General features: G+C 39.5%; 1 protein-coding gene across 1 annotated transcript; it reads left to right on the top strand.

Annotated features, from left to right (window-relative positions):
- Window positions 1-10297: 10297 nt before the first annotated feature.
- Window positions 10298-17536, top strand: LOC141005248 (leukocyte elastase inhibitor-like). Its single transcript, XM_073477049.1, has 7 exons — window positions 10298-10560; window positions 12087-12275; window positions 13938-14075; window positions 14169-14286; window positions 14397-14539; window positions 14664-14831; window positions 16009-17536. The coding sequence occupies exons 1-7, from the start codon at window positions 10384-10386 to the stop codon at window positions 16414-16416; spliced, it is 1341 nt and encodes a 446-aa protein (XP_073333150.1). The 5' UTR covers window positions 10298-10383; the 3' UTR covers window positions 16417-17536.
- Window positions 17537-18102: the final 566 nt, after the last annotated feature.

Raw genomic sequence — 18102 nt, 5'->3', positions numbered from 1 at the left:
CCAGGGGCAGACGGGATGCCATTAGTCTCGAGCCCTGATATAAATAAATAGAATAATAACAAATAAACACATGAAAGTTAACACAAATTCTTAGAAGAAGAACATATAAGTTCCTTGTGTAGGTGTACAAACAATAACTGTGTCATATTAGTGAAATCTAAGGATGATCTCCCAGGACACACAAATACAAAATCAAATTCACTGTGGGTGATTATAATGCTCATCAAATAACTTAAAATCTTGCTAAATATTTTAGTAGTACCTAATTTCAAAATTCACCAACAATTAAGAACGTTTTGGAATGAAACACAAGTTTCTTAGATGCACTGGCCTCTCACAGGATTGTCTCATTATCATCTGTTGTATTTGTCATCATCATCTGTTGTTGTCCCGACCTTCCAATTAGTGAGCTCAGTCTTTAGTCTTCGGTCCTGACACCGAATCCCCCTTTGCTCCTCTGTCGCCCTCCTGTCCCTCTACCTTCTCTCTCTGTGCTAATTGGTCACACTGGTGCCTGTTGCTGTAGGGTTTAACAGTGCTTTACGTCGGTGCAAGAGTGTCGCCCTGGGCCAAATGTTTGTATTCCACTTGTGCTATATTTAGCTTACACTCAATTAGATTATCTTGGGGCAACAGTACTGTTGTCACATGAAATATGGCCTACACAGAGTGCTCTCACACTCTATGTATGTCACAAGGAATAAAGGTTCTTAAATAAATCAACTGTAAAAAGATATTGTGACTTTTTCTGTTAGTTGCAGGTCTAGGAACACTTGGCCTCATAACTCACTGTGAGATAAGACAAGTTATGACAGATACTCTTCTCTCAAGCCCTGAAAAGCAACATACTGTAGTCTGTGTCTGAACACCATGATCAGACTAATGATAACACAGTTAAAAAGACAGCTGCTGGCCGACCTGACCACCAACACCTGCCTTTGCCCCCATAGTCTGATTTAAACTGGGTCTTTCAAGAGGCAGCAAACATTACATTCAAAAGTCCATACATTTAAAATGTAATTTATTAATGTGGATCAGCGTAAATTAAGTTGAAAACTACTTTTGTAGAATTATGAAACAGATCTTTTTTTCAGCTGCTCTTATTTATTGTTTTAATCTGTTCAGCTTTTCAGCTCTTTTCAGCAGAGTGAAGAAAATTTAGGATTCATTTTAGCATATTACTTATCCAAAAAATGTTTTTTACATGATGGCAAATTCAAATAGATGCAAAATACTATAAAGGAAGGAAGTTTAAAAAAAAAAGAAAAAAAAGTGTGCGACATTACAGGTTTATAATAAAAAATAAATAAATAAATAAAACAGATTTTGCATCATACATTGTATGACAGAGCCAAACCATAGTTTCCCAGACAGGAAGTCATGAAGCAGACACACTGGGTGACATGCGGTGTACAGTCAGAGTCAGAGTTATTTTCAGCCTTATGTTCTGCGTAAAACGTCTGGTATGGTTGCGGCACAGTTTTAAAGATGTATCATATCACGATTTTTTGCCACTGACATCGCATGAGGTGTAAATCTCTCAGGCGCTGACTGCACGAGAGCTGCAAAAGAAAACATGCACACTTTTGGAGGCTTGATGGGTGACACTGTACACTTGACACAGATTTCCAGAGGCTGCACTTAATCTTACCTGGAATCTCAATCAGGAAAGCAGATTCCTTGATGATCCCTGAGAAGGTCACAGCTGTGTGGGCACACAATGAGGTTGGCATGCCAGCAGACCACAGCGTGTTGCAGAGGCTACTTCACTCAATGGACAGAATTGAGGGTATCCATGTTTGCCTTGACCTGAGGTGTATTCATGGAGGATGGTGATGGTCAGTACAGTACACTGACATGATCTCATGTCTCGAAATCTGCAGCATATTTATGGTTGTGCTGCCTGGTTACAGTCCAGTGATGAAGGAGTGGTAAATAAATAGACGGGTAAAGCAGGAAGTCCAGTTGGTGACGAGTGCCTTTTACAGAGTTTCCTCTAGTGATAGTTGGTCATCATGTCGGAAAAAGACACTTGTTGAGTACATTGATTTCTAAATTACCAAATTGCGATCAGGATGAATACATTTATATGTTATGTCTTGATATTGTGAACAAGAGACAAAACAGGAGCCAGCACTCCTCTGTAAGCACCCAGTATTGAAAACCTGCCAGACCGCCACAGGGAGGAGAGGAGGAGCGTTGGGATAAGAATCATGCTGATCTAACTTGGACTTAAGGCTGCTCCTGGCTAATGTCCGGTCGCAGGGAAATTAAATGCATGACATTGGACTTAAGCAGGCCAAGCAACAGGAAATTCAGAGACTGTTGTGACACCTGTCCACAACACAGTCCTGGATGAATGATGTTCATTCTGTAAATTATGGTTCATTTAGAGTAAAACTGATGATAAAGCAGGGTACGCTTTAGGGTGTGGCTACCTTGTAATTGAGAAGTCGCAACGATGGCTCCTCAGGTTCTCAGTCAGATCCAGTCAGGATATGTATGTATATACGTCTAAATGTGATCCCTTCTTGCTCCAAGATGGCGATGACCAAAATGGCAACCTGGAGGCTTCAACACCAATGGATGACATCACCGAGGCTTTACTCTTAATGTAAACACTCCTAACCTCCACGTTCCTGACTTTCTTATGATGGAACACTGTGCATTACTGCTTACTATACTCATGTTAACAAGAAAACCTATACTATAACTTATACTACACAGGGTCTCTAGCCGACCTTAAATTGAGACTGTACTCTACAAACCAATGCCTCTCTAAATCATAGACACATATTGCACGCTTGTGCAAGTGTTCAGTGCGTTCCTGGACCAATTTGTGCTTTGCTGAATAATCCTTTGTGGATATTGCATATAACTATAGCATCTTGGCAATGATTACTGATGGCACAAAATACCATCTAAGGTACAGTATATATTCTGTTGCAGCAACATCAGATGTAATTCTACAAATAAGAGCATGTAATTACAAACAAGCTCTTTGACGCATGTCTAAGTGCTTTGCTAAATAGCCAGAGAAATCTGAGCAAACACCGAATTAGCCGGTACACAGTGTTCACCCTCTGTTGGCTCACCCTAGGCTGCTGAATCATTCCAGAATCTGTATCAAATACATGACACCGTATTTAATTGCATCGAAGTGGAGCTTTAACGCAAGAGTCATGCATTAAGACGAGGTCAGTATTGTGAATATGCAGCTAAGGTAGCATCTGGTGATATGTCGAGAAGTATTCATGGTACCATGTGTTCAGCCTGTATTTAGTCAGATATTAAAGACACGCACATACTAAGTTGCACTAATGAACTTTTCACCCTAACTGCACAAATTTAAAATCAAGCTTCACAGAGTAATGTTTTTATGTTAACAATAAATCAAATGACTTCATGTAATGTGACCAGGTGATGAACCACCAGAGAATTATCACCAGACTCTGCAGCTCTACATTTACTGTATGGGTCGGTTTCAGCCCTCCATTTCCAGAAGTAGCGGGCAGTTGTTTATTTTTTTTAGCAAAACCCACAGTACGCTACCTGCTCAACACCAAGTCAGAGACAAGCTGGTGAAGAAAGTGGAACATCTAGCAGAGACAGATTTTTCTCAAGAGTTAATAAAAGAGTGAATTGACTTGTTTTTTATGATGACCTGGCAAATATAAGCAGTGATGGAATGTAACTAAGTACATTTAATCAAGTTCTGTACTTTACACCTTTTAAGTGACCTTTACTTTACTCAAGTATTTCCATTGTATTGGCAAGTATCACACTTTTTATTCCACCACATTTATTTGATAACTTTAGTGACTATTTACTTAAGAGATAATATGCTACATCAGAGCTAAAGTAGCATATTTTTATAGTAACTAATTTTATTTTATTTTTTATTTTATTTTTTTTAACCAGGGGAAAGAAAAAAGTGATTCCGATAACCAGAAAAACCCATATTCTGATGTATATTCATACTTTTCTCTGTACTCAAATACACTTATTGCTTGAAAATTAATTTAAATACTCAAGTAGATTTAATATCAGTTTCCTTCAGACTTTTACTCAAGTACTATTTGTGTGGGCAACACAAATTATTAAAGTAATATTTGAACACAATATCTTTACTTTTAGTCAAGTATAGCTTTGGGGTATTTGGAATCTAAGTCCAGTACTTCAGTACTCCTGAGGGAAATATCTGGCTCTTTACCTGCTAAATGCTCCACTACGTTCCTCATAGGCTCAACATTTGTCTGACTGCTGTTTGGTGCTGAGCAGGTGGTGTACAGTGGGTTTATAAACCTTTTGTTCCTGAGAAGAGCTGCTTGCTGCAGCCAATAACAACACTATGACTACAGCGATCACTTTCATGTTGTCATTTAGTACATTGTGATTGTAAAAATATTGATTATCTCTGCTTTAATGCACAGACAAGGTCTGATATTGATCTGCGAACACCTTTCCCAAAATGTTGAACTACTCCCTTTGTCTAGCTTAAAAGGCAAAGTAAGGCCGGAGTGGGTGACCAGTCAAACTTTGTTACCTCTGGCTTCGTCCAAGAACTCAGACGACTGAGGACAGCTCAGGGTTGGGATCAAGTTATATTTAATGTCCCATAAATTCATGTTCAGTACAGGTAAGCTGTTAGACCTTGACTTAACACTGACAACAACCATTGTTGTGGAACAAACATCTCATCGCATTGCATCTGTTTACTTCTCTCGTGCATTTTTTCCATAACACCACTTTATTCAGACTTGTGTTTTCCCAGCTGAGGCCTCCTGTGTCGCGGCTACCGCAGCCCAGCAGGCAGGCTTTAGAGGATACAGGCCTCTATTTGTTTTGTAATTGTAGGCCATGGTCCTGACGATTTATAACTGTTTAGCTGTGGGTTTGGGGCATTAGAGTCTCTTCCATGTGCCCCCTGAAGGACAAAGGTAAAGTAAGTTAAACAATGAGACACACACACACACACACACACACACACACACACACACACACACACACACACACACACACACACACACACACACACACACACACACACACACACACACACACACACACACACACACACACCGCCTTCAAAAGCTGGTAAGCTTTCATCTCACCCTCGTAAATAAGTCAGAATAACAATGATGAGATTTATGAAAGGTCAGATACCAAAAGCCCTCTCTCCTCCTGTAAGCTGTAACATTATGAACATGTTGACCAGAGAAGTGTGCCACCGTGGAATTGTAGGTCAGTTAAAGGCACAGTCTGTAAATCCAAAATGCAAAGTATAAGAATAGACTGAATAAGACGTCTTCAGTGTTTTGATTCTGTTTTCAAATGCAGTTAATGTTAATTGCGATTGACAGTCATATAATATCTTCTGTTGTTGTTGAGGAGCATTGAAAAAAATTACATCTAAAATCATATATTTCTCCTTAGTTTGGTGCTCTTTGGTCCTCAAAGTTTATAAGAAGGAAAAATGACTTTATATGGGTTTTTAAGTTAAACATTTAAAAAGATAACAATTATTTTCCGGTGGGTTTAACTTTTACAAATGGAGCATAAATTGTTTTGACTCTGAAAACTTGAATTTAACTTCAGCAGTGATCCCAAAGTTGGCACACGATATGTAGGGAACATTTCTTTTGATGCACTGGTGTGGCCATAAAAATGGGTTTATGTAATAATTCATTCAGTGTCATATCTTTAAAATTAAGTGTTGGAACAAGCAAATAGAGAATATACACAGTGACTTTGTCAAACATTGTGAATATTAGTGTTTTACTTGAAACCTACATAAAAGGAAATTTAAATATTTTAAAACCAAAATAACAACAAGTTTAAAATATCGATATATATCAGTGATATAAATCACCCTTGACAGAGTTTGTACGTCGGGTGGTTACATTTGAGATCCTGACACTACAGTTAAGGAACAAAAATAATATTCCTTAGCTGTGCAACAAGTAACTGTAGCATTTAGCTGCACATGCACTTTTCACGTGTATTGACATTGTCTTCAACCGCCTCAAGGCTGTCTTTGGTTCCATGTACAGTTTCGTCTTACGAATGACATGGCTCATATGTATGTGAACAGCTCGGGGCCTTGTGATGACGGACCATGTTGACAGGACGAAAAGATGCTGCTGCTAATGGAAATGCCAATGTCAACTTCAAGAACAGAACACCTCAGCGAGAGAGGGGGACTGAGACTGACGTGTGAGTTTTCCACTCACTCAGAGGGAAGTAAAGGGGAGGACAAGCTGGGTCCTCCCCAAAAATCTGTTTATCCACATGACACAGCCACTCTCAACATCAGGCTAACAAATTACAAATATTGTAAAGATGTTGTAAAGCATGTGTAAACGTCATTAACATATGTGAAATATAAGATACTTCACCCTTATGACCTTTATGGTACCTTTATATCCAATTATATCCAGTTCCATGCTTACTGTGGCAGTGTGAGATGATGCACTGATAGTTTTGTAATATTCAGATGCACAAAGTGTGTACTGAGGAGGAGACAACTCAAACACAACATCTTGCCTGTGACAGCACACCCCTCTTGCTACCTCGAGTGGAAGACAGATGTTAAATACTCTCCATATGTGCACTTCTTCAGGCTGATTTTTGGCCCCTGCAGCCAAGTACCCCTGACTGCAGTAGGCAGATGGGGGCGGGGCTCACGTTTGACACCACCCATTGCGCGGGCGCCATCTGGTGGCGGAGACCAGGCAGCACATTCTCAAACGTCAATGCAGCACCTACGGACAGTGGCGTAAAACCCATGTATTGATTGCATATACATATGCAGCCCCCAAAATTAGCACAAAACACCAAAATACTTTTTTCACTTATTTCAGACATTTGAATCATAATATTTAAAAAGAAAATGATAATTCATTTCAGTGTCATTTTCAATTTCTGCTTAAGCAATGAGTACACTTACACCTTGTTAAGACCAATTACAAATGTAAATGCTCTCTGTTCTCTGATCATTCTCTGATCATTCAGCTTTTTTACTATTCTTTTTCCAATTTCTGTTAGAAGAACCTGTATGCAGCATTGAGCACCAAAAAGTATCAAGTATTGCATATTGGCATCAGATCCTTGGTCAGATTTTTTAAGCTACGCATCGTAGCTCTTTGATTAAATATTTCCTGCTCTAATTTAGGAAACCTCTTCAACTTCAGTGTCGGGCTGCACAATATGGTAGAAGAAATGTGATTATTTTGACATATATTAAGAAATTATTACATTAGCAAGAATGATCATTTTTTTATTCTGAATTTGTGCCTGCTAAAAACTGGCAATTAGTTATGTAAAAGCTGCAATTTGTAAGAAGGCTGTTTTTTTGAGTGTCATTCCCAACTCATCAGTTGACACTTTGGGATTGTAGGTCGGGTCCCATCTTATAGCGTCAGTATTTGAGAAGTTGGGAATTCTTACAAATTTGAGCTTTAATGCACTAAGCAGTGTGTGTCATGGTCCTGTCATTTTGGTTTCATTGTGTGTGCGAGCGCGTGCGTGTGTGTGTGTTTTATATGTGTGTTCTGGTTTTGTGTGGTTTTGCATTTCTCTGCCTCACTCCACCTGCACCTTATCCCCTCATTGGGTTTGTTTGTATTTAAGCCTGTGTTGTTCCCTCACACTTGGTTGGTCTGTACCGTCAGATATGCAAAAGCAGGACCCAAATGCAGGCATAGGAGCAGGGAGCTTCAACACAAAAAGCGAGCTTTAATGAAAGCTGATAACCAGTCCAAATAACAATAATTTAAAAAAACACAAGAAGTGCAAAGTACAAACCATGACAAAATACAAGGAACAGAAAACCCAGAAACATACCACAGGGAGACACAGGAACAGGCTCAGGTGAACAAGACAGAATGAACTGGACAGATGTCCCTCATTAGGTTTGTCACAAACAAACCTAACGAGGGGACGGGGTGCAGGTGGAGTGAGGCAGAGAAACAAAGGTGAGGGAAATGAACGTAAAACCACTAGAAACAGGAAGGGGCTGATAGGCTTGAAAAGCTGGAAAACACTTGAAGGAGGGAAAGGCAAATAAGGGAGATGCAGTGCAGGAGTGGAGGGAGAGCAGACGGGGAAAGAACTTATGTAACAGGGCTGGGCTAATCAATCACATTCAAGACAGATGTGGAGTGAATATCAGGCTGGTGAGGAGCACAAGAGAACAGGAGAGAAGACAAAACACTGGAAAAGGGCAAAAGACAACACAAAACCAGAAAACACATATAAAACAAACACACAATGAAACCAAAATGACAGGACCATGACAGTATGGCATGATTTGTTAAATATAACATGTTTATATTTCATAAACTAAAGTGGGGACGAGTATTCATTTGGTAAAGATATGAAAAGCTCAAGCATCACATTGGTCATTGTAAAAAAAAATCAGGTGTAAGGAGGGAAGATAGGATAGTGGGATAGTTTCTATAGTGGGCCAGTCTATGGGAGGGTGGTAATGTAACAGAGAGTCCAAAGGTTACATAGAATCAGAAATGTTTATCGTGTGTCAGTGGTTGCCAAGGCTACACTGTAAGCCACTGTGACGGGTGGAGATGACATATAATCTCTACGCAGTAAATCATACAGACACACCTTTCTACACATGAAGTGTTTCAAAAGATCAACCTCTGATCTGTCATGGCTGAGGCGGCTTACATTTACCCTGCAAGCTTATGTGCTCTTTATGAAGAAATAATGCTTTTGTACCTTGAGCCAAAGTGAAAAGAAACACCTGCACTAACTGTCAGGTCTAGTGAGTGTAGGACTAAATGAGAAATCTGCAACACAGAAATCATGGAAAAAGAATAAATCATTGAGGAAAATAACTTTACAAACAAGTACAGATACTTGTAAAAAAAAAAAAACTGGTAGAAGCAGAAGTACTGATTCAACTTCTTTACTCAAGTAAAAGTAAAAAGTATCCCTCTGAAGGACATTTCTACCAGCCATTTCTGGTCAAAGCTAACTGAAGCTCACGTCATATTAATATAATTCAAAGACTATTAAACTTAAAGGTAGAATCAGTGGAATTTGTCCCAGCTGTTCCTAAACACATCACAAAGACAGTTGATTGTTGAGTCTCATTCCCAGGACGTCAAATAGCCACATTTGTGGTTGGAACATCCAGGCTGAGGGCTGCAGGGTCTCTGCAGATACAAGACACTAATACCCCTTTTCCACTGGTCAAAAATCCCACTTAAACCTGCAAAGATCAGGCTTTTGTGTGCAACTGGAATGTGTAAACGCTGCATTTACACCCGGGTCAATTGACTCTGCATAGACCCGGGTTTTTATCACCTCGGCTCGGCTCAGCTTTGATCTAAACGTAAGACCCGGGTGAACACTCTACATTCATCTGTGCGCAGTGATGGTGCGTTATCAACATCTGGTGAGTTATCAACATCAGTTCACAATGGCTCTATTGTTGTTTTCTCTTCTGTTACAACTGTTTCTGGCACATTCATGACGTGAAACATGACATCAGTGACGTACAACGTGCCGCTTCAGATAAAAAGCACAGATGGGCTGCCTTGCCTGCTGGAAGTGGGAATGGGGTCAATAGGTGATTTTTAGCGGGTTGACCCACTAATTTTGGTGGAAAAGTGGCATAACAGGCATTCTCTCCTCATTCCAGTCTCCCTCTCGTTCTGTTTCCGTCTTATTGCGTCTTTTACGTTGCTTCGTCTCACTACCTTTGCTGGCCGTGATATGCACTGATAGGTTAAAATCTGTCTTGTGATGTTGGGACATACAATGAAACAAAATAAAAAAATAATCCATAATTCCCCTCAAATGCATTCAAACTAAAGTAACGAAAATGTAAGGAGTAGAAAGAACAGATATTTGTATTCAAATTTAGGGAGTAAAAGTAAAAAGTTGGAAGAAAATAAATAAAATAAATACTTGAGTAAAGTACAAATACATGAAAACACCTACATAGGTACAGTAAAGTAACAGTGAATTAGTACTTTATTACTTCCCACCTCTGGTGATTTTTAAATACACTGAATTTTGTACAGCGGGGCTGCACAGACATGTCAGGTGGGTGGGGCTCTGCTGGGGGCAGTTTGGACCGATGACCTCACATTTGTAAAATCCTGTTTACGGCCCTGCCTTCATCCATGTGCAGTCATTTGAAGGCAAAAAAACACTATAACACCTTTATCATTTCGACATGAGAAGTTGGCCTATAGCAGGCAGAAATGAGTCACATGTTGCGCAAACCTTTCCTGTACGTGTTCATTTGTCTCCTCCTCAGTAAGCCATGATGCCATGTATTGTCATCAGTCAGTGCCTTATCGCCCAGTCACGCGTCCCTCCCACAGAACAACCAGTTCGTGTTCTGTATAAATGAGCAGCGGTGGGTTCCTGCCGTTATCCGCAAATTCTGTCCCGGTACACTGGCAGTTTTCAGCTCTCAGGGGAATTTTACGAACTTCCGCCTGCGTTTACATTTTGCTTTCACTCTTCCATTCGGTGAGTGTGTGCGGGCAGAGCGTGCTTCAGACGTTACAGGAGAAAAAGCAGGTGAGATCATTTTATCAGTCGGACTCCGTTCCACCCGCAAAGCACACGCACTGGGTAATATACAGCGAATCTAGACGGCCATGGTGCGTTCACGGCAGCATGTGTGCTATTTAAAGCTCGACTTGTTTATTTCCGGGTTTCTGAAAGCTGCTTCAAAGTTAACAGTGAACAGTGATACTGTTCAGACATTGGTAAATTGAACATATGAGGGCAATATTGTTTATAAATGTGTTTAAAAAATGTAAATAGGGAGGTTAAAAGTTAGATAAGTTCAACAAAGTACTGTAATGATCTTTGCAGACAACACCCACATTGGAAAATTGCTGAATTTCAAGGTTTTTTACCATCACTGTGTCTTGGTTGAGCATCCAAGTGACCATAATGCCCCTGGAATATTTGTGCAGTTACATATTAATAATAATAATAACAATAATAATACTAATAAGGGGATTAAAATGAATACAAAAGTCTCATTATCACCTGCGGTGGGTAAAATTGCAACACCAACCCTCAGGTAGATTTTGTTGTTACATTAACAAAAGTGGAAGAATAGATGAGATGAGCCTGCAGACTAGATAATGCTTCCAAGGATATATAGTGTGAATATTTAATGTATTACCTCCATCTGTCTGGGTCACTCCTCCTTCATATCATGGGTTGTATTGAAAAAAACAACAACTTATGTAATATCTTGTATCAAATTTATTGGAATTGGAAAATTGGTACCGAACATCCAAGAAACCCTCAGGATACTTGGCAACATGTGTTCTTTCAGAAGTTGTTGCAAAATGGTTACAAGTTTTAACATGATTTTGGGTGTGTTGGCATGGAACGAGCCATTTTTCTATTTTTCACCTGTGATTCTGTCCAGAACCTACAGTGTTCAATGTGTTTGGAAAAAGTGTTCTGGGGGGCATTTTTGCCTTTATTTGACAGCTGACAATAGAAATAGACAGAAAACAGGGAGGGAGAGAGCAAAACAGATGATATGCAAACATGGAAAAGAGGATTTACATTCTATTACCGCTTAATTCACATTTTTTAATGTGTGATGTTTTATGGCTTTTTAAGGAAAATATATTAAGTAAAAGTTTGTGTCATATAGGGTTGCAGCGGTGTGATATTTTAACTGTACGATAACCATCTCAGAAAATAGGTTCATGGTATCACCATATATGGTATTACACAGTATTAATATTTTCATAATATATCAGTTACAATGACATTTTAAAAGAAGGGAAACAGAAGCATTCATTTCACAATATATTATGTCCTGACAGTCATGAAACTCAATATAAACTTTAAATATATGTAGAATAGAATACTGTGGACAAATTTACACGTACGATTAATGTCAGTTTTTGTACCATGGCATAGGTAGAAAGACACGGTTTGTCACTGCAACCCTAGATATTGACACAATCAACTATTAAATACAATATAGGTGCATTTCTGTTTCCATTTAAATCTTTCTGAAATGTATTTTGCATTTGACATTATGTACTGATGCCATTTGCTTATTACAGGAAAGCTGTTCAATATCAGTCATGGCCGCCATCAGCAGCTCAAACACAGCCTTTGCCTTGAAGCTGTTCCACACTCTGAGCGAAGCGAATCCCACCGGAAATATCTTTGTTTCCCCGTTGAGTATCAGCTCAGCGCTTGCTATGGTTTACCTGGGTGCTAAAGGAGACACTGCTGCACAGATGGCACAGGTCAGCACACTGTCTATTTATTGTCATGCACTCACATCATCACATGACATCTCTGCTTAACTTATAGCACATATATAAAAAGTGTCCATAATAAAATGTAGTCACCCTGGCCTGTATCCATAAAAGATCGTATGAGTCCTGAGGTTCAGGCTATTGCCCCAGGTGTGTCTTCAGACAGGGAAAGTCTCATGCTACGTGTACTTTGTACTTCTCAAGAAATGCCTCTGAAACAAGTATCGCACTATGTCCTCAAAAGCAGGAAGTTGTACAGTCTGGCCAGTTCCACATTGGCACGATTTCAGTTCATGAAACTTGTTATTCTTTTGAAAGGGTGCATTAAATCCTCAGAGCTTAGTTCTTCATTTTATTTTGATTGATGACTTCTGTGTTGACAGCTGTAGTTGTAGAGTGATGATGAAGAATGACTGAGTAAATACAAGACACAGAGCAGCTTCGAGAATAAAGAGAATGCACTGTATTGTCAAAGTCATTCCAAAATAATAGCTGTAACAGCTTGATGCTGTCAAAAGAGCATTAGTGAGGTCCAACACTAAAGGTGGGACAAAGTTTCAGTACGACAGTATATTTTATTACTTCCTCTTGTGATACATTATTGATTTTACTGAGAGAGGAGAGCTCACAGGAACTGGGAAGAGCTGGTCTCTAAACTTCTGGCTTTGAGGCAGGAACCATTAGCTCCCTGGACAACCTACACTCACGCAACCAACCACACATGCAAACACACACACACACACAGGTAACAGAGGGGCATTAAAGCACATACAATAGAAATGTAGGGTCATAACAATTGATATTTGTATTAAAACATGCAGGTACTCTTAACAGATTCCCCTGGCAATTTGACTTACCAGAGTCACTAGTCCACAGCTCCTTGTAGTGTAAACATAATTTACACAGATTGTAAAGATTTAAGTGAGCCCTGTTGTATTCTTCCTTTAACCATTTCAACTTCACAGCTATTCTGCTTTCTGGCAGTTCAGCCTTTTGCCAGTTTATGACTGTGTTCCATTGGAATGATGACACACATGAACAAGCTGCAGTTGGTGTGTGTGTTATAGAGGCACTAAGCTAAGACTATATACACTTTTCATACCTTGTTTAATCTCACTTGTCAAATTCTGTGAAACTGAAACCCCAATGCAGCGAAGGTTGATCACGGAGGTGTTAGGTGGGTTTTGTTCATTGTAAACAGGAAGGAGCTTTGCCTAAGCTGTCGAAACAAAGTTGAAAGAATACTGTTGTCTAAAAAGTAATTATATACTGTAGCAGTTAGATTTCCCTTTATTGGAACAGAGGGGCCTAGCTCAAACAAAAGAAACCCTGCCCCAGTACCGAAGTACAGAAAAGTATCGGGACATGCCTATCTTCATACTTTTGTACAGTTTACAGAGCAGGCACATAAGTTAATAACATTAAAACATGAGACAAGGCTAAACAGTACAAAAGACAACCATTAAGTTGAAGAGTATTTAAAATTTCATTTTGCCACTGTCTAATAAACAGAGTGCCTGGCTCATGGCTCATGGCTCAAGAACAGTGTAATGTCCTTCTGGTGTGGTTTTTAGCTTCATTTTCACATTATATCTGTAACACAACTTTTTGATCCCAGAATAAAGTCTGTTGTTCCAAACTTTCTCACAGGCACTCTCATTCAGCTGTGGTGAAGGCATCCATGCAGATTTTGCGTCACTCAACGCTGACATCAACTCACCATCTGCATCATACATCCTGAAACTAGCCAACCGTCTCTATGGAGAAAATACTGCCAGCTTCCTCCCGGTGAGTTTTCCATTTACACTTATCACAGAAGATACAGGTGCTTTGATTGAATTTATATGACAGCATTGATAAGATGTTATATGCTTTCTGCAGGAATTCCTCGTTTCCACACAGAAGTATTACCAGGCAGACCTGAAAGCTGTTGATTTCATCGGGGCAGCAGAGGCGTGCAGAGGGGAGATCAACAGCTGGGTCGAGCAGCAGACAGAGAGTGAGAATCTTAATTAGATACAAAATCATTCCAAGACAAACTTGTAAAGCAATCATTCGATAGGGTGAGTCAGTGTTCAATGGTTGCTTTGTCTTTGTATTTCTTTTCAGATAAGATTAAAGATCTTCTAAAGCCAGGTACAGTCAGTGCTATGACAAGGCTGGCTCTGGTTAATGCCATCTACTTTAAGGGAAACTGGATGCACCGCTTTGATGAGGCAAACACCAAAGAGATGCCCTTCAAAGTCAAGAAGGTGAAAACTAACATCTAAATTTGCAGAGACATAAATTTTGAATGCCAGAAACAGCCAGATGTACAGATGATCACCTTCAGAAACTACATATAGGCTTTGATTTTCTGTATATCTTGCATGTCAGAATGAGATTAAGCCGGTCCAGATGATGTACCTGATGAAGAAGCTACCCTACAACTACATCCTTGAGCAGGGTCTGCAGATCCTGGAGCTGCCGTACGTGGACGAGGAGCTGAGCATGTTCATCTTGCTGCCTGACGTTTCCGAAGATGGCCCTGACCCTCTGCTGGTGGTAAATAACCTAGAAAACAACTACCTCCATAGAAAAGGCAGTTTTCAGGTTCACTTTGCTTGTAGAGTTTTCTTGCAAACAAACAAAAGTTATGTTTACATTCAGTGTTAATTTACCAAAACGAGGTGGTATCATTGAGCCTATTTTAAAGAATTTAAAATCCTGCATTATTTACATAAATGTTCATAACTTGCAGCCTACTTCTACAACGACTTATTTTGTACATTGCAGCATATGTATTTTGTGGTACCACCACCTGTAGATAAGTGGAATAGTGTGACACCATGGGCAGGGTTGTGAATTGGGTCACCCATATGCGCACACGTATTAAATGAAATTGCAAGTGCCCTCATTATTTTAAGTCACTGCTCAGGTTTCTCTTGTAAAAGAGATCATGATCTCAAAAAGACCACCTGATTAAAGAAAGGTTACATACCAACCCAATTGGCAGAATAAATGTTAGCAAAGTATGTTTATGCAAAACCACAGAGTTAAAACTGGACCTTTTTATATTGCAATTTTACGGTTGTTTAGATTGAATTTTCTATTTCTCTCTAGTCACAACACTGCGCTTATAATCTGCTTAGGTTAAGGCATCAAAACCATTTGGTTAGAATTAGGAAAGCATCAAAGTTTGGCTTAAAATACCTGCTTTGGTAGCTGCGATCATGGATGGAGATGGTCCGACTTCCCAAGAAAAATAAACAGTTTCGGTCACCACAGAAACAGCTGGACATGTCAGCAGGTCTCCTTAAAAACACACCTGCTTTTGATGCGACAAAAATGGATGGAAATATCACCAGGTCCTTTAAAGATATCCACTGGTGTGACTCGGTGTCAGCCTTGTTGGATGTAGTAACGTCACAACCGCCTCCTCCACCTCCTGATATGAAAGCCAGCTAATAAGCATTTAATACGAGTGTGATAAGCCACATTTGCTGCAAATTTCAATCTCCGACGTATCTGTGGTCTGCGGAAATGTTAACTGCTTACATTATATTCTGGTGACTGGACTGGTACGTACATACGTTACAAACAATAGTCCAGCTAGACAAAGACAAAGAGACAACAGCAACTCAGTCAGTTATTATAGGATTTCAGAAGAACCTACAAGCTGATGCATACAACCTCTTATCATGAGCTGGAGATTAAATACAGTGTATGGTTTTTGTTCCAGCTGGAGAAAGCGCTAACACGTGAGAAGCTGGATGAATGGACCAACAGGGAAAACATGGACGTCCACTCAGACGTCATCGTTCACCTGCCCAAGTTCAAGCTGGAGGAAGACTACGAGCTGAACGAGCCCCTGTCTAAAATGGGCATGACAGACGTGTTCTGTGGGGCGAAGGCAGATTTGTCTGGCATGAACGGTGAAGGAGGACTCTTCCTGTCTGCAGTGGTCCATAAGGCCTTTGTGGAGGTGAACGAGGAGGGGACCGAGGCAGCAGCAGCCACAGCAGGTATGGTGGCATTCTGTATGCTGAGGGAGGAATACTTCACAGCGGACCACCCCTTCCTCTTCTTCATCAGACACAACAAGACCAAGTCCATCCTCTTCCTCGGCAGGTTCTCGTCTCCTCAGTAGACAGAACCAGAAGAGGAAGACGTTGGGTCAATTCAAATAAAAAGAAATGAAAAATCCTTAAAATTGAATGCCTTATATTTTGGGCTGTTTTGTGAATTAAAAGGAACGGTTCAGCCCAAAATGAAAATTCAGTCATTTCCCACTAACTCCCATCCCGATGGGATGCAGCATTCTCCCAAACGTTTAAAACATAAAAACAGAACTGATAAAACACGTAAAATGGCTCCATACAGCTCCTCTGCTGTAATCCAAGTCTCCAGAAGCTCGATATCCCAAACTGCTTTGAAGAGACATTATTTACACCACTAATGCTTTTATCTTAGCAGCTACAGTAAAGATTTCATCTTAAAAAGGGTGTTAATAACGTCTTTTCAAACAAATTTGGGAACTTTTTTTTTGCATTTTAAATGTCAAAATGATTAATGGACTACACAACTTCACTTGCACCTTTATTGGCAGGGGGATGAGTTTGACTGAATTTTCATTTTTGCGTGAACTCTTCCTTCAAGAACGTGTTTGTTTTTTGGGTTTTTTTTTCTGCCTTTGCACTGAGATCATAGATGTAGCTATTCAAATAATTACTGAGTGAGTTGGAGTGGTTTTTGGTTGAATTAATGGGTTGTAATACTGGAATTAATTCAACTGATCATTCTATGTAAGTGAAAAATAAAGCTCCACACGTTTTAAAATGACTACAATGTAAAAATGGAGAGGACTGTTTCTGTTTGCTTCAGAGCACAGTAGTTCCAATGAAATGTGTTCACAGCAAAGTGTTTGGATTACCCACAGGATCTGGGACAACTTCTTGAAAAGCACATTGTTGAAATACCGTTTTCAATGATTTATGCATAACAACCAAAATTCTACTCACCACAGTTGTATTGGGGTAGCAAATAAAATCTCAGAGACATATTTCAAATCCTCAGTGCACAAAACGATACCTCTACTTGAGTTAAGATACCTGGAAGGTGGAAGGAGAAGAATGTTGATTTCTAATGTGGCCAAATTGATCCTTTGTTTTTGTATATTTTGGGCTTTACATTATTTCTGACTTATAGAATTATATCTGTTTTTTTGTTGAAGATATGTAAGCATATTAAAACTGAATGCTGGTAAGTGGTATAGTCTAGTATGTGTATCTGCTTTGATGATAAATCTAGACTTTTTTTGTTGTAATCTATTAATTCCTTTGCAGTTTGTTACTTGATTTACAATATTTTGGTGAATGTTAATGCATAACTCCAGTAAGCTGTGAGAAAACACTCTTGTCAAAGTAAAACACACAGCCAAAACCAATACAAATAAATGTCTGAGACATCATTCTAGCCAAAACAAGTAAAAAGTCAGCTGCTAACTATACAATGAGGTCAGTGATCTCTGCTGGATATCCTGTTAACTCTTGTTAGATCTGTGAGATTGAATCCTCTGTGGCTGTCTCTCTCCTTCTGTCCACTAGGTGGCAACAATTACTAACAATATGGTAATATGGTAACCAGTTTAAGTGGGCTTGTCTAGTATGCAAGTACGTGCCAGTGTTCTGGCCAAACTAAATTAAAAGTCAGCAGCAAACTAAGTATACAATGAGGTTCCGGTTCTCTGTTGTACAGTATGTCCTGTTAACCCTTGTAAAAACCTGTTAAATCAGGTTTGGTGAGATGTGAAAACACACAGAGGCTGTACCTCCCT

The sequence above is a fragment of the Pagrus major genome, chromosome 11 (genome assembly GCF_040436345.1).
Source record: "Pagrus major chromosome 11, Pma_NU_1.0".
Taxonomy (NCBI): Eukaryota; Metazoa; Chordata; class Actinopteri; order Spariformes; family Sparidae; genus Pagrus; species Pagrus major.
The sequence above is the reverse complement of the archived record's forward strand: the minus strand, read 5'-3'. Positions and strand labels throughout refer to the sequence as shown.